This window comes from Myzus persicae, unplaced genomic scaffold (assembly GCF_001856785.1).
Source record: "Myzus persicae strain clone G006 unplaced genomic scaffold, MPER_G0061.0, whole genome shotgun sequence".
In the NCBI taxonomy this organism is placed as follows: Eukaryota; Metazoa; Arthropoda; class Insecta; order Hemiptera; family Aphididae; genus Myzus; species Myzus persicae.
In genome coordinates this window covers 643,600-663,088 of record NW_019100647.1, presented here as the reverse complement: position 1 = coordinate 663,088, position 19,489 = coordinate 643,600, and the positions used below count along the sequence as shown (strand labels likewise).

Below are 19,489 nucleotides of genomic sequence, written 5' to 3'. Positions count from 1 at the left end.
AACTTGAACTTGATGGACGACAAACAACGATGTTACTGCAACCAAGAGCAGAACGAAAAAGAACGAAGAAAAACGAAATACAAAATACAAACGTATGTAACGAATTCTCAGATAGATAACAACCGTGGTCATGAACAGTTACCAACGGTATGTCATCTGTGGTGAGCAAACAGTATGACCATTATAAACGGCGGGAGTTTTGAAAATATTCAGGTTAACAATTAGTGCCTTAACATCCTCCCCCACGTTGAAATACTAAGAGTATTTTAACAAACAACTTACAAATATATAGAATAATGAAATGAAACTTGAGAAACAATTTGAATAAGGCTTGATTGAAGTCACTTGGATTTGACTAGATTATGTTGAGATGTACTTGACTAGATTATGTTGAGATGTACTTGACTAGATTATGTTGAGATGTACTTGACTAGATTATGTAGCTTCTTCAGCACTGACATAGGGCAATGGACATAGTTTCACTAGGGGCCGTCGGAATGATTTATTACCAGGCATGCTAACTGTTACAACACGAACAATGCCATCGGAGCCAGGATGAAGTTGTGTTATTCGACCAATGCGCCAACTTAATGGAGTTTGATTATCTTCAACAACTAGAACTAAATCTCCGAGTCTGATGACTACATCTTTATTGTCAACATTCCACTTAGATCGGACCTGTAGTGTGCGAAGGTATTCATTGGACCATCTGCGCCAAAACCCTTGCATCATTCCCTGAACAATATGCCATCGCTTTAAATGATTAATAGGCTTCTCAGGAAGTTGTACATCTGGAGGTAATGTTAAACAACCTCCCACTAAAAAGTGTGCAGGTGTTAGCACTGCAAAACTTTCAGGATCACTTGATTGAGGAGTTAATGGTCGGCTATTTAAGCATGCCTCAATCTGACATAATAATGTGGCCAATTCTTCAAAATTGAGCTTAGCTGATTTTAAAGTTCTTACGAGATGGTGCTTGGTAGATTTTACAGCTGCCTCCCAGAGACCACCCATATGAGGTGCACTTGGAGGATTGAAGTGCCACTGAATTTCATCTTGTGCTAATGTCTCCACAACAGTCTTATTGTTATCGCATGGATGTTTATAAAGACGTTTCAGTTCAGCGTTAGCGCCACAGAAGTTTGTGCCATTATCTGAATATATGTGGGAACTTTGGCCTCTTCGTGAAAAGAAACGCCGTAGAGCTGCTAAAAATGCTTGGGATGTCAAGCTACTAACAGCCTCCAAATGAATAGCGCGAGTGCTGAAGCATATAAAAACAGCTATATATGCCTTAGAGACTGTTCGATTGCGAGGACCTGAATGCAAGCTGATGGGTCCAGCGAAGTCAATACCAGTTGTAGTAAATGGACGACTTGGAGTCACTCGAAGTCGAGGTAGATTTCCCATCGTAGGTTGGAATGTATGAGGGTTGGCTCGGTAACATGTGCTGCAGTTATGTACAATACGTTGAGCTGTGTTTCTCGCATCAAGAGGCCAATATTCTTGGCGAACCCTATTGAGCAAATTTTGGGGACCAGCATGTAAATATTGTTTGTGATAGTGTTCGAACATGAGTTGAGTTACATGATGTGCCTTTGGCAAAACTGCAGGATGTCTTTGATTGGCAGGTAACTCAGATAACTGTAACCTTCCTCCAACTCTGATGATACCATTCTCAAGAAAGGGGCTTAGACTAATGAGTTTACTACGTCGAGGTAGTTGAGTGCCACGCTCAAGACATGCTAATTCAATTTTAAATGCATCTTGTTGAGAAACTCTTATCCAAACTTCCTTAGCAGCCTTAAGTTCAAAGGCGTGGAGATACTCTGTGACTCTTACAGATTTCCCAGATCTAAGATTATTAAAAAATCTTCGAATATAAGCTGTTACACGAATAAGTTTTGTCCAACTTGAATATTGATTTAATAAGTTAAATTCATTTGAGGATTCATCACTGGGCGATTTAGTAACTGTTAAGACAGGCTTGATGACACGAACTTCTGGAATGTCAGCTATATGATTGACAACTGCAGGCCACCAGTTATTGTTTTGTCCTAACCCCTGTGGTCCTTTCCACCAGAGACTTGATGATTCCAATACCTGAGCTGAGACTCCTCGAGATATGAGGTCTGCAGGATTGTCTTGTGACGGAACATATCTCCATTGGGCTATGTTTGAAGATTCATGAATTTGAGTTACTCGGTTGGCAACATATGTTTTCAACGGTATGTCTGTGTTGATCCATGACAATACAATTGAGGAATCTGTCCACAATGTCACATTGTCATCTGATATAAATATATTGAGGGCCTCAAACTCTTTTCGAACTTCTGCCATCAACTCAACTAATAGTGTTGCACCGTTAAGCTCTAACCTGGGTATTGTTGTGGTGCGAATAGGTGCTACTCGAGACCTTGACGTATATAGAGCGGTTGTCCATGAATCCTCAGAGTCAATTGTGGTTGACCGAACATAGATGCAAGCACCAATTGCATTTTGTGATGCATCACAGAAACCATGGAGTGTAACGATTCGTTTGCTGGCATTACATAAGACTAACCGTTGAATGGATAGGTTTTCAATTGATTGCAGACTATTGCAAAATTTTGTCCACTTGAGTTGTGTTTCAGGAGGTAAAACTGTATCCCAACCAACTTTGAGTGTCCATAACTGTTGGAGGAAAATCTTCCCTTTTATTAGTACCGGTGTGATGAATCCAAGGGGATCATAAATTTTGTGTAGATCTGATAACAACGATCTCTTCGTCATCTTTGTTTGTGGGCTCCAAGGCTTGAGTACAAATTTAACAACATCTTTATTTGGTAACCATGTTAGTCCTAGAGTGGTAATAGACTCATCTTCAGCCAACGACAATGAATAATGTTGTTCTTTGGCAGACGGTATCTTAGCGATCAGCTCTGCTGAATTTGAACACCATTTTCTGATAGGAAAATTGACTTGATTTAGTACATTAGTCAGTTCTTGATAATATTGAAAACATTCTTCGACTGTTGTTCCACCGCTTAGCAAGTCATCTACATAAAAGTCTTCTTTAATTATTCTAGAGACTCTTTGATCAGTACAACGTTTGCTTAATTCAGATAAACATCTCGTAGCAAGATAGGGCGCTGATTTGGTCCCATATGTGACAGTTAGTAGTCTATAATGTTGCACTGGGTGACTTGGATTTGATCTGTATACAATTCGTTGTAAATCGCAGTCCGATCTATCAACCTTGATTTGGCGGTACATTTTTTCAATATCACCTGTGATTGCTATGTTATGTAACCGAAATCTTAGAATAATTTGAAATAACGTTGGCTGTACTGTAGGTCCTCGCATTAAAATATCATTAAGAGAAACACCAGTTGATGTAGCAGCTGATGCGTCAAACACAACACGAGTCTTTGTTGTTATACTGTTTTCTTTAACCACAGCATGGTGGGGAAGATAGTAAGTGATGGGTTGACAGATGTCTGAATCTTGAACTTTCTCCATGTGGCCAATAGTTAGATATTCAGTCATGAACCTTTTATACTCAGTTGCCAGGGTTGTGTTGCTCATCAATCGTCGTTCCATTGCTAATAATCTTTTTGTAGCCATGTATGTTGAATCTCCCAGAACACAAGGGTCACCATTGATTGGTAGCTTTACTATGAATTGCCCATTGTGATCATACTTAATTGAGCTTTGAAAATGACTTTCAACTTGAGTTTCTTCAGCACGTTGGGCAATCCCTTTTGGACTATAGAAGGATAGTGCAGATATGCTATTTTGAATGGTGGTGAGTGTTGTAGATACTAATGAATTTGATGCTGATGACTCGATGACAGGAATGCATCCAGTGATTATCCAACCCAACTGTGTTTCACATGCAAATGACTTGGATGAAAGTTTGATGTGGTTACCTATGAACAGCTCAAAAAACAATTCCGCACCTAACAATAGGTCTATTGGTTGAGGTTTATGAAGTAACGGGTCTGCAAGCTTACATTTAACTTGGTCTGGGATATTGAATTGGTTAATATCAACAGTGCTCGTTGGTAGATGACCAGTAATGACAGGCAAGACATGCAGATCAACAATGGTTTGATATGATCCAAAACGTGATGAGAGAACTGTGGGTTCAAGTTTGGCAGACTTGGTTGACAGTGTTCCTATGCCTGATATATTTGACGTTGACATTGATGGTTTTAGTTTTAGTAGATTAGCACACCGTCTAGTTATGAAATTAATCTGTGACCCAGAGTCTAAGACTGCCCGCAACTCATGTTGTTCACTTGCTGTTCCATATACCTTGACGATGGCTGTTGCTAGCATAACTTGATGTACTTTGTTATGTTGTTGTACATGCATTGAAGTGTGCGACGATTGTGCTTCAACTTGCTGCTCTGAATCACTTGTCGAGATGTCATCTGGTTTAGTGGTATGCTGATATTCATGTAGTTTGGTATGATGTTTGCGACCACACTTATGACAACTTCCATAACGACAGACAGCAGCACTGTGACCAGAATGTAAGCAATTAAAACATAAAGAATGATTGCTAACTACTTTTGAACGTTCAGAGACCGACAAGTCCAGGAATTTATCACAGGCATGTAATTTATGAGAACCTGTGCATAATACACATTTGTAGCTAGTTGAGGTTTTATGATTGTCCTTTTTTGAAAACAACACTTTTTTGTAAGGAACTTTTTTCAAGTTCTGACCTTGACCTGGTTCCCTAATGGAGATATTATTAAAATCACCGACTTCATAGGCTGATATACGATTTAATAAAAATGTTTCAAGCTCAGTGAATTTGGGTAGATCTCGCGTACTCTGGCGCAGTTGCCATTCCCCTACTGTGACATTATCTAATTTGTAACATATTAATGTGACAAGCCATGCATCCCAATCCTTGACTGGTTGATGTAACGCTTCTAATGCTTTGACATGTGAGATTATGTGATGGTGTAATTTTTGGAGCTCAGCTGCTGTCGCAATGGTGACCTTTTGAGTATCTAATAAAGACCGTATGTGCGATTGGATTGTTAATGACTTATTCTCAAAGCGCATAAGTAAAGCATCATAAGCTCGTTGATAGTTATCACCAGTTGTTGGGAAGTTTTTAATAACATCACCAGCTGAATTTGACATGCAAGATTTTAAGTAATGCAATTTTTGAACTTCAGCTAATGATTTATTATTGTGGAACATAGCATCAAATGAGTCCTTAAAAGCTGGCCAATTTTGCAAATTGCCATCAAAGATAGGAGCAGGTACTGATGGTAATCGCATTGTGTCATTAACATTGACTATTTCTGCCTTTGAAGACTGTTTCTTAGCATCCGAAGATAATACCATTAAAGATGCTTGGACATTACATGCTAATTCATTGAATTCAATTCGCTGTTTAGCTTGAGAATCATCATCCCTGTCGTCCAAGCTTTCAATTTTGCTTTGTACATCCTCAAATTGATTTATTGAAGTCTGAACCTGACGCAGTCTGATGTCAACTACTTGACAAGCCAAAGTCGACTCAGTAAAGTCATTCACAAACCGCATATGAGAAAATAATTCCAGCTTCAAGTTATCCCTCCGACGTAACAATGACTTGTATTCAGCTGAATCCATAAACGAAGTAGCCTTGGTTGCCATACTTAACAACTAAGCGCAAATTGTACCTATTTTATAAATAATGATTACAGATTTTACAGTATAGGCGCTTTACAAATGATCGCAATAATGCTTATGTTACAATAAAAATAATAACAAACAAAGTTAGATATTATTATAATTAATCTGAATATTATTATTATTATTTATGATTATCCGGTTCGATAAGAACCAATGTTATTACTTCAGGGGACTTGCAGCAATAGCAAGCATACCTGGTTCATACAAATATAATTATGGATAATGAAAGTAATAAAAAGAGACTAGGTAGTGGACTGTATGTTTATATTACAATTTAATAATAGTAGTAAATAATAATAACAATATACCAGATACAAAATTTATAACAAGTTACACAGNAAAAAATGTGTGATTTACTAATATTTTTAATGTATATTTTATCATCTATTAGGTAACTATGTTTTTTTCTGCCTTTTACAAATTATTATAGCTTTTTAAAAGTGTATAAGTTATATTTAGCTTATAAATGTATCGAAATATCATAATTAATTACAAATGTACCTATCAATATAGTGAAATTATAGTGACCTAATACTTAATAGTTAATACTGCATATTGTATTGTAATATATAAGCATAATATACTTAATTATATAAGCATATACTTACTGCAATATTATAATTATGATGGAGTGATGACTAATAATAATTGATAATATTATCTTGGTTAAGGAACAACCATACATTTTAGTGTTTAGTCACTAGCCGAAATATATCCTTGCATGAGGCATTGAGGCCGCTCACCCACAGCTTTCAACAGTTTCAGTGTTAGCTGTGGCCTGTGGTGGAGCAGTCAGACCTATACTATATCGTATGATAAATTTTAAACTATTCACCTAAGCGTGCTTTCGGAGGTCACATTTTAAGTCTCCCGTATTAATTACGTGACATAACTGTTTATTATTTATTGTTTGTGTGCAACATGCCAACATCGTGTATGATTGCTTTAGCGACGTTCAACAAAAACCATCGAGTTAGTAAATAGAAATAAAGGTCGAAAGCCCTACCAAACCATTATACTTTTAACATTGTCATAAACTGAAATCACTGCTTTAACGGAAATAGACGTATAACTTAATTACGGTTGTAGTTGTAGAACAGTGTAAAGTAGTATAGTAATATACTAAAGTTAAACTCGACGGTAAATAAAATGTCGATATTTACGTTAGATAATATTATGTTAGTTGGACGTTGTAGTAAACTCAAAATAAAGTTGTCTGATCACGAACGTTGAAGCACAGTTTTACAGTGTTAACGCCGATACCTATGTCTGAATCTCCCCGGAGAGCGTCTACCAGTGGGCGCACAATTATTGACAGTTGACACAATAGTACAATACCATTAATAAACAAATACAATTAGTTTATGTAACAGAATATATTGTAGCAATATGGCTAACAATAATGAGGGAGTATAAAATATGAGGACCACTTTGGAGTCAGATATCTTAAGCTGAGGCACTGTGTGTGGCTCAAATAATATGTAGGAAGTTGAGATGGTGAACGAGTCGTCCATTGACTATTACATGACTATATTTTCAATTGTTGTATATGTAGTTCAGACTACCACATTTTCATACTTACAAACTACTGGACTCTAATTAAGAAGTATACATATTGTTATTACTTCAGGGGACTTGCAGCAATAGCAAGCATACCTGGTTCATACAAATATAATTATGGATAATGAAAGTAATAAAAAGAGACTAGGTAGTGGACTGTATGTTTATATTACAATTTAATAATAGTAGTAAATAATAATAACAATATACCAGATACAAAATTTATAACAAGTTACACAGTAATATTTGCAATGGTAACAATATAATAATATAATAATTCTTGTGATAATAATAATATAATGATTTGCAATGCAATGATACAATAATTCCTAGGGTAATAACAATACAATGACTTGCAATGCACAAATACAATAATTCCTAGGGTAATAACAATACAATTTGCAATGTACAAATACAATAATAATTTGGGTAATAATAATATAATTTGCAATGTACAAATACAATAATAATTTGGGTAATAATAATATAATTTGCAATGTACAAATACAATAATAATTTGGGTAATAATAATATAATTTGCAATGTACAAATACAATAATAATTTGGTGCACCAACTTACCCTACTTATGATATAGAGATGTAATCTTATGCCAAAGTTAGTACACGAGGTTAAGAATTAAGTCACACGTGGAACGCACACCATAAGAATCACCCTAAAGTTGAAAACATATATGAATGTACAATTAAATAAATGAAGGAACGATACATACCACAATAATTATATGAAATCAGAGGCTAAAATGATTGGAGCGTGACGACAATAATAGAGAATTGAGATCTCAACGAAATAAACAAATTATTAAAACAGCATTACAGATTACAGCAACAGAACTGAAAATATAAGGTTACAAGTTATAACTTGAACTTGATGGACGACAAACAACGATGTTACTGCAACCAAGAGCAGAACGAAAAAGAACGAAGAAAAACGAAATACAAAATACAAACGTATGTAACGAATTCTCAGATAGATAACAACCGTGGTCATGAACAGTTACCAACGGTATGTCATCTGTGGTGAGCAAACAGTATGACCATTATAAACGGCGGGAGTTTTGAAAATACTCAGGTTAACAATTAGTGCCTTAACACATATTTATCTTTAGTTACTCAGGTCTCAGGCAGTTCAGACACAAGCATGCATCAACTCATCGTTTTTATACATGGCTTCGATTAAATAAAAAGCTATAAATTCAAACCACAGTAAAAACTAAATGTATGTTTGAAACTTATACACTCAATTTTAACTACTTGATTGATTTTGACGAAAGCCTCAGAAACTGTTTTTAGAGATATCATAAAAGTGTAGAGATTAAGTCTACACCCTGTTGTTAAAATAATGACGCCAATTTGTCTGTGAACAAAGGTACGCCCAAACTGAGATATACCTACGTAACACATAATTTCTATACAAAATTTGCCGGAAAAATCATTTTCACAATAGTTTACACTTTTGCATTGCATATTTTTATATTCTGAGTGGGGCGATGAATGTATTGATTATATTAATGATATGTGTTTTTTTTTGTAATATTACACCACTTTTTGGGACAGTAAAAATGTCAATTTTTCATCAGTATCTTTTCTTATCGGAAAGTGAATCTATTTTTTACCTACTTTAAAGAGTTAAAATGGGAAATTATTTGCAGTTTTCAAGTGTCTGGAAAAACTGAAATTGTTACGCTTAATCATTTTTTGACAAAATCGATTTGGTTTTTTGGTGTAAACCAAAATATAATACAGCTTTCATAGTATTCAGACTGAGCGATAAATATAAAAAATTTTTGATTTTTATAGTTAATATAGACAAAAAATTTCACTCTGTCAAAATACGTGAAAATTTAATACAAGGTTCATCAAACGTTTTTTGACCTTTAACCAAAAAAAAAGTTTACACGAAAGTCAAATTAGTTTTTATCAGAGTTTAAAAATCACATTTTTACGGCATTGCCATACTCAATTTCTCATAAAACGATTTTTTTATTTTGTTGTAATGGAAAAAATAATGATCGTAAATACTTGAAATTTTCACCAAATATTTATTCCATAATTGTCTATAAATTATAACATTTAAAAAATATTTTTGGTCGTTTTCAAGTATTTTTAGACTTTGAAGACCGTTATAAAAGTAGTAAATAAATATTAAAGATATACCTATACACATTTTTTTATAAACATTTAAAGTTAAAATGTTTACAAAATTATTCAAAAACTCTAAAATTTAAAAATTATTTTGTTATTAAAATGTATAAACATTTAAAANATTTCTATACAAAATTTGCCGGAAAAATCATTTTCACAATAGTTTACACTTTTGCATTGCATATTTTTATATTCTGAGTGAGGCGATGAATGTATTGATTATATTAATGATGTGTGTTTTTTTGTGTAATATTACACCACTTTTTGGGACAGTAAAAATGTCAATTTTTCATCAGTATCTTTTCTGATTGTAAAGTGAATCTATTTTTTACCTACTTTAAAGAGTTAAAATGGAAAATTATTTGTAGTTTTCAAGTGTCTGGAAAAACTGAAATTGTTACACTTAATTATTTTTTGACAAAATCGATTTGGTTTTTTGGTGTAAACCAAAATATAATACAGCTTTCATAATATTCAGACCTTTTGAGCGATAAATATAAAAAAATTTTGATTTTTATAGCTAATATAGACAAAAAAATTTCACTCTGTCAAAATACTTGACAATTTAATACAAGGTTTATCAAACGTTTTTTGACCTTTAACCAAAAAAAAAGTTTACCCGAAAGTCAAATTAGTTTTTATCAGAGTTTAAAAATCACATTTTTACGGCATTGCCATACCTAATTTCTCATAAAACGATTTTCTTATTTTGTTGTAATTTAAAAAATAATGATCGTAAATACTTAAAATTTTTACTAAATATTGATTCCATAATTGTCTATAAATGATAGCATTTAAATAATATTTTTGGTCGTTTTCAAGCATTTTTAGACTTTGAAGACCGTTATAATAGTAGTAAATAAATATTAAAGATATACCTATACACATTTTTTTAAAAACATTTAAAGTTAAAATGTTTACAAAATTATTCAAAAACTCTAAAATTTAAAAATTATTTTGTTATTAAAATGTATAAACATTTAAAACAAGGTTTCCCATTAGTAGTTTGTATTGTAACCAAAATATCAAAAAATATATAAACACAGTTTTAAGTTATGTTAATTTAAGTTATGAGTTAAAATTTGGACTACATTTGATATTGACTAGATACCTAGTGTACAGCAGAGTGGTTCACACTTTTTTAACATGTTTTCGGTGGAAGTATTTAAAAAATATTTACTTTATGGTAAAAATAGTTTGAAATAACTCTAAATTCCTGGCTTTTTAGGTACAATTTTTGAAGTTTCACTAGTTAATTATTGATTTTACAGTTTTAAAAGTAATTATTGTCGCCATTAAACGTATAATAAAATAAAATATGCTATCTTTGTATCTACGAAAAACGGAAAAACCAACGACTATATTAAGACAAAATTTACGCATACCTCCAATGAGTAAAGATCATACTTATTTAATAAATAATGAAACTACTTTAAGTCCCTAGAGTTTTATTTTAACAATAAGAATTGAATATATTATACTTAAAAAATTTGAATAAATGTTGCCAATCAGTAAATATTTTTAACGCTTATTTTAATTGCAATACACAAAATGTTTCAATTAAAATTAAATTATTTTAGTTTGTTGAAAGTTTCACTTTTAAATTTAACTAAAACCAATATTATATTTTAGAAAGTGTAAAAGTTTATGTATAAAGTTTAAAGTTAAAGTGTATATATATTATATACATTTACTTTTGTAGCACCAATACCAACATATTGTTTCATTCTGAACTATCAACCAAATGTGGGCGGTTTTAGATTATCGATATTTCATAATTCCCTTTACTACAGATATATAATGTAGAATGTCCGGTTTTGAACGACGATTTTTTAAAATTATATTTGTACGTCTAGTTTGTAGTATATAGGTATATGGTATGTGCCTCGTTTGAGCCTAGATATAGATTCTCCGAAGTCCACGTAAAAATATAATTTTGAAGAACACAATATAAATCAACCGAGGTAATAATAAAAATATGAGTGCTCACCATAATTGCGACAACCACTTTAAACAGTGTACAATAGTAGATACATTGTGTCATTGTACATATTTTATACTGAATATTATTAATAATAAATAATAATAATAAAAATAAATTGCTCTCAAAGTCTAAAATCGATTACTATTCGGCTCTGTCTGTGCAGTACGTTCGTGGGTATTCATGAGTATAAATGTATGATGTACAATATTATGATGATAATTTATGTTTTAAATCTGCATCAATGGCGGGTAAAATAGCCCACTTAGAATGAATACATGCGAATTCAACACTGCAAATAAACCGTTAGGGCTTAAGGGTGGAAACACAATGAATACATAAACGATATATTATTCCGCAGCGCCCAACATTTCCATGTTTATATAATATGTAGGACAAATTGTATTACAACGACCGATTACAAGGCAGTAACGACTGTTATAGTATAGCCTGCAAAGTGTATAATAATATGTTTACCGATTATGCAGAGTATGTATAATAATATATGCCATGCCGTAATATAATTATAGATAACAGTTACCGATTAACACTTATAGGAGTAATTACTAAAGGGCCTATAGCATAGGACACAGTATTATTACACGGTATTTACAATTAAGGCAGATACAGTCTTTTCAGTCACATAATCTAATAAAATATTCACGATTTCAAATTGTACCCATATTTCAATTAATAGTATTTAATAACGGAAAAATATTGATTCCTATAATCAAATTCGGATTGATATCGCAAATGATAGTAGCTGCAAGTTCTCAATCCGATCTTGCGATATGTATATAATATAATAAATGAACCATCATCATTTAAAATAAACATATGTTTTGGGCATCTAAATATTAACTCTATTTGACACACCATTGCTATCGTATAAACTATAAATATTTGTTAATTTAACTTATATCTATTCAACAGCTTGATTTAAGCTAAATCAACACTTATATTTCTATGCATATCTATACGTATTATATTCGTAATGTAGATAAATAATATGCTCACACAACTCCTATCCAATATGTGTATTAAGCAGTTTATTGCAATGAGAAAAAAATCCAGTCTATTATTATTTACTATTATAATATTTCTTTACCCACAATAAATGATTATTTGTCGGGCCCTTCAAAAACTTTTAGTACCGAACATATTATAATCCCGGTAAGTGGCGTAATTTAGATTTAATTTGTGATGGCCCAAATAAATAATGTTTAAAACACTGATATAGCCTTATCTTCATGGGTGGAACGTGGTTTAGATTTTCTAGAACGATCATTTTATGCCGGCGGGTGAATGTGCCTGATTTGCACTGACCAATTCACGCCACTGATCCCGGTGGGATGCACGAAGGACGTCATAATCATTCATATAAGGCCGTCACCGGGGGCGGTTCATTTGTAGGCAGCTAGTGCTGCATTGGCTTTTAAATATATACAACTTACGTACAGGGTGTCACGGTAAGTTCCGTAGGAATTATTAAATGTATCACTCAATGTGAAATTGTTTGATTTTCGTGATACACGCCGTACATTATGATGTAATGTTGTATTATAATATAAATGGCAGGCCCAAGGCCCAACGTACAAGTAACGTCTTCATAACCTATCGTTACCACTTAACGAGGCATCGGGACAAAACCCCAAGCCATTGTGCGCATACCAATCGCAAATTGCCAATAATACGATGTATATATATCGTATTATTTATATCACATATAATACAAGTCCTGCAGCGTATTTTTCGGGGAAGGTTGATTTTTGTGGGTAGCGTTATAAATTATTGTCGTTTGTATTTGTGCAATATGTTATTATTGGTTCATAGTACCTAACCAGACTTTATGTAGCTTAAACTACTCGCTCAGCAGATATAAACAATATAAATAGGTACCTACAGTTAATTTAATTCAGAACTCAAATAAATAGTAGGAAATAATATATAATATAGCAATATTTTAATATTATATATGTCATATATTGGTGTATCGTAAATACCAGGGGTGGTGGATCCTTTTCTGATCACGAATTTAAATTTTTTTATCAACGTTTAAAAAATAAAAATGGTTTGTGATGATCGAATAGACAGAGAGTGAGAATTATTAAAAAATAAAAATAATAACCTTAAAGTATTTAAGTAGGTACATTTTTTTTATTATCTCATTTTTAATTGGAACTGAACACCCCCCACTCCCCCACCAACCGGCAACCATCATTCCATTATATTTTTAATTTGATCGATGCCCTTGTTTATTATTGGATACTATATATTATACTTAAGTACATATTTTATGCAAACGTCCAACCCTTATAATCTGGCAATCAAATTCTCTGAAATAATACTGATGACTGATAACATAACAAAGATACTATAAGTTATATTAAGTACAACATGATAGTCAGTGGCACTATGCACAAAAATAAAAAAATTTCACACAAAATATATAGTTAAATTCTAAATTCAGCAATTTAAAATGTAGTGCAAATATTTAAAAAAAATAATTTAAAAAATAAGTTACTGAACTATAATTTATAGGCGAACAATCTCCTCTTAAAATATCAATTTGGTTTCAGAACGGACAAGGGCACTGGCCAATATATAGCTAATTTAACTTAACTTGTATATACCACCTTAGGAGAAGAAATGTGTTCTACAATATTTATCTATAGATCTAACTAAAGCGTTCAGCACAAACAACCATAATAAATACTGTTAAATAAAATAATTGACACAATATTTATAATATTGATACCCGGTTGTGCTCTTTCTATTTTTACATTCTACCTAAATAATAGGAAATTAATGGTAACAATTAATGATTATATTACTCGTGAGCTACCAATAATGTATCTACATCTTTAACTTAAGGTACAATCTTATCTCGGTTCCATATTTTAATAGGTTTTCTACTAAATGATATAAAATAACTTTATTTTAAAAAGTCAAGTTATATGCTACGCTGATAACACTGTTCTAATTCGAATAGGTAAATATTAATTGGAATGATGTTTTTAAAAATATTGAGACAGACATTCTAAAAAATATTGATGATTGATTGTGTGCTATTATTATATTTTTAAACTTTTAAAAATCCGATATTGTAATCAATTGACTATTCTCTGTTTGACCTTTCACATGATCGGTTATATGTGACATTAAAATGCAGGATGATAACTTTATTATCAAGATACATAATATGCTTAATGTATGTCACACTGTAAATCAGTACATTTTGTTAGACATTTTAAATATGTATGCATAGAAATGTCTTATGATATGAAATGAAAAAATCAAAGTACTTCTGTTTGCAGTACAATCTAAAAAAAAATGATTTATACAATAAGACACTTACGTGACAATATGTGAAATTATACCTTTTAAAGATATTAGAATGCTTTTCTTGGCACTTGTTGAATCTCAAATTACGTATGGTATAAATAGCTTGGGGTTGGGCCCAAGATAATGTTCTAACTAAACTACAAACTCGTCAAAACACAAGTCTTATCGAGATCGCATTTAAAAAAGACATTTGGCAAGTATTCAACTACAAAACTACTTAAAAAGTTTAACGTTTTTAAAATCAAAAACTTATGTTATAAAATTAGAATTATGTACATAAAAAACATCATTTGTTGTCTCATTTGAACCACGATATTAACACCAGGTATTCAGTAATTAAATATTCCTAAATTTGGCATAAAAACCTGCTGGTTTTTGATTTCTTGGGTCTCAGATTTAAAATTTAATATCTAATTACAAAGCTAATATGCAACTATCATTATTTAAAATTCACATATCACTCAAATTACTGTGCAAATGTGACAAAATTTTTTACAGTTTCTTATTTTTAGTTTTTTTTGTTAATAAAAATGTAAATTATGATATAAAATAAATACCTTCAGGTACAATACCAAGAATTAATGTTGTACACATTTTTAACAACGCAGAAGTTATTTTTTTAAACAATATTTTATATTAATTTATATTACCATTATTACCTACCTACATAATATGTATTTTTTATATACTCTGATTTTTTCTTGTTATTGTACATATATTTGTACTATATCATAATTTGAAAAATTCGAATAGCTTATATTTTTAATGACAACAAAATTTAAAATAAACGAAACTATAAAAAAACATTTTTTACTGTACTTTTGGTGTATATTGATTATAAACTGTCCTGAGTCTGTTAAAATTGAAAGGAAATGTTAGCATAGTGCAGTACTCACATACAAATATTAAGAATCCAATCAGTAAAATATCTAAAATAATCCCCGACCAAAAAAAAAAAATAATAGTACGAGTATATCAATAACCTCCAAAAAGTCCAAAAACATTTTAATTAAAAATAAAAAATAATTTATACCCACATAATTGTTCGTTTCTTAAGTTTTAAATTATTCTGAAATTTCTTAAACAACTGCCGTATGCATGAAAGTTTTTCTCATGCGTAATCAGTTGTGGACTGTTAGATATTTTTCATCTGATAATAATTATTTAAATTTTACTAGATATGTAACACGCCGTAGGGTGTCGATCGACATGCGGGTAGAATACACGGGTATTTATTGCAAAGTAAAATGATAAAGTAGGTATACATAAATGGATCACATTACAAAAACACAGAGAAATGAGTTTGTAGCCTACTTTCAACAAATTTAATTAATATTAAAATTATAATTTTAAAGTTTTGTGATAACATATTTCCTTAATTTTGTCTTGAAATAAAATTCTAAAACTCATTATTTTCTTGACAAAAGTATACTATACATTTAACTTTATTCCAAAACTATAATTTATATTATCTTCTTTATCAGATATTGATTGTTTTTATTTCCTAAGCTGATCATGTCCAAGTTTAATAATTGCAAAAGTAATTATCTGCAGTTACATTCATTATAATATGATTATAACCTTTTGTTGAATTAAAACTTAGTAAATACCTAGTATAATATCTACTTAACCGACGGTTATCATATTACAGTATGACAACCATGGAAATATATATTAGGCATTAGGTAACATATACTATATTATTTAGTATTAAAGTTAGAAACTATTTAATTTAATAATTTAAAATATGAAATTATTATTATTTAATATTTATTAAGTTTAACTGCAGTTGTATTGATAACAAATAATTAATTAATTTTTTTTCGGAAGTAACCAATTTATGTGACTACCTAGTTAAAAAAATTACTTAAAATTTAAAGAAATAAAGAAATTGCTGTTTATTGGGTTCACCCGAAATGTTTTTAAAAATGTTAGACAATATTTTCTTGTATAATTCTAAGATTTTAAAAAGTGTAATTTCTCTGTTTTAAAAAAATGTATTAATCAATAGACAATATTACTATTTAATACTCAATAATATAACTGCAGTGTTCGATTATTTCCTACTTGCACTTGTAAAAGTAGGAGTAGATAACTATTAATATATTGTTAAAAATGTACAGTGGACTCTCGATTACCCGCCGTCTTCTGCGGAATCATCTACACACCTATATGACCTATATGTATAAAAAAAAATAAACAAGCATACATATATTTACATTATAAATCATTATCGGTTTAATTGGGTGTTAATTTGTGATTCCCGATTACCAGAAAATACAATACGATTGTTTAATATTAATACATATTATGTATGACGTATGTACATGATAATTATGTTATGTTCCTTTAATACTAGACCATCGAATGTTTTGCAGATTATCCGCGTAATTAGTTTATCCGTGGATGTCCTGCCCCCCTATTCCGTGGATAATCTAGAGTTCACTGTATTAAGTCTACAAATGCTGCCGAGTTGAGGTGTTATTTCTATGTTCTGGATAGAACATAAATATAGGTAGGGCGTAGGTAGGCAACTAAAACATTTTTTCCTTTTATTTTCATTACCTACTGTAGGTACTTACCAAGAACATTTTCAATACCGAAGAGTGAAATACATAAATAAAAAAGGTGGATATAATATGAAGCAGGCACATACCTATTATGCTATTTTATTACAACAGTCTCTGTTGATTTTTTAGAAGAAGAAAAAATGTTACTACTAATAAATCTACAAATCTACAAAGTGAAGACGTAATGAGACTACAAAGGGTCCACAACTACATACGTTATAATATTTGAAAAGTCAAAACCTTTAAATAGAAAATAGCTTAAACGAATCGACACAAAAAGCATAAAAATAAGGTATACGAAACTTGATTTTAAAGAATTCCTATTTATAACATTCCGAAACCAGTGAATCGGTAAATCGAAAACGGCACGTTGCGTGGGCGCCTATACAACATGCTTGGTGGCTCAACCTTGGATTTGTGTGTGTACCTATAAAAAAAATAAATTGCAAGTCAATTTTTTTAATTAAATTTATATCCCATTAAATAAATTACACCGTTTTTTATTATTTTCCGATCTGATATTTTACCGTTACGAAACCTATTGATTTATATCACTTTGTCATCCTATCCAATGACTTCCAACAGTTTCGCACATAGTACCTACGTACCTATGTTCTGAAGTTATATCAAATGCGTAAGTAATAATTCAAAAATTAACATTCAATCGTTCGATAATTATAATTTATATGCAGTATAATTGATAATTAAAGTGTACAAATAGCAGATTTTTTTTGGTTCTCTGATTTGGACGTTTGCGTTTATTATATAAAACAAAAATAATCGATAATAAGTGACGAAGCATAAGAAATTAATGAGATCTAATTCATTCATTATTCGCTGCCTATTTACTGATTATAGGTACATATATATATTATACAGGGTGTGGCATAAGTCGGTTTCCCAATTAACACAGCAAATTAAATATGTATATTTTATGTAGATTTATAAAAAAATTAATTAATTATAAATTAATAACAATAATAAGCAGTTTTGCGATAACAAAACAGCGGGAACCGACTTATGCCGCATCCTGTATATCTACGTACTAAGTGGTTTTTGTTTCTCCTGTAAATTTATCGGATACTATCAAAAGGGCCGTTGAGTAAGTTTTGGGATTTCAGGCGAATTTTCTGTTTTTTATTTTCATAAGATTTTAAACGTGAATGTGAATTAAGTATTATTTGAACCATCCAATATCCATCATAATAATAAATTAAACCTAAAACTTATTATTAATATATTCAACATTTTTAACGTATGTGACAAGCGCTGATTTATAGTGTAAATTTTGCAGTAGGAGGAGTAGTTCGTCTACGTAATCACACAGACGTTTTTCCTCGCACATTTTCGAGCATAACATTATCACATATTATATAGGTACCTACTATATCATTAAATTTCTCTTTTTTATTTTATATATGATATGATTTATTTATCAAGATTAAAATACACTCAATCGCCTATATTCAACAATTTATTGAACTAATATAAGTTGGATAAGACAAAACTATAGGAAATATACTGCGGTGGTCCGTCTGTATTCATCATATACTACTACTGCAGATATTCCGCGCACGGAATAATCGACTAAATTGTACGCGTATAATACTTGTGTAGGTATACATATTTGATATTATTATAATAGGTAGGTATGCGTTTCGCATTTTGAATTCAAATGCTTGGACAACTTTTGCCGTTTTGCCATCAAATATTATTATAATATACCTCGCTGAAAGTGTATTATATAGGTCGACTTCGCCGTGAAAACAGATCTACATACTACACGTTACACACACACGAAAAACACGCGGCATTACATTGTATATAAGGCCATATTATTATGGGTATAGTGTACAGCCGTGGCGCTCGGGTATAAAAGCCAACGAATATGTAAATAAGCCAAAGGCCGAGGTAAACATCTATTCTATAAACATTTAACAATATATAAGCAACGGACGAATGCACTCGTATGTACCTAATAGTATCTACCTATTACTGAAATGAGCACCTGTAGTAGTCAGTCGATATTTGTATAAGATTCGATTGTGTACCTACGTTGATGTGTTGCCACAGTGGGCGACGACAATCGTTTGGAAACCAAAAGTATTAAAACAATCTCCCACGTTTTTGTATACTATAATAATAATACAATAGCCTGTCGAAATATAGCTGGCATACAATATTA

The 19,489-nt window shown here is 31.3% G+C and overlaps 1 protein-coding gene across 1 annotated transcript; it reads right to left on the bottom strand.

Moving 5' to 3' along the window:
- Positions 1–435: 435 nt before the first annotated feature.
- On the bottom strand, positions 436–5,646 carry LOC111038705. The gene has a single exon (XM_022321926.1). The coding sequence runs from the start codon at positions 5,644–5,646 to the stop codon at positions 436–438; it is 5,211 nt and encodes a 1,736-aa protein (XP_022177618.1).
- Between the last annotated feature and the right edge of the window lie 13,843 nt (positions 5,647–19,489).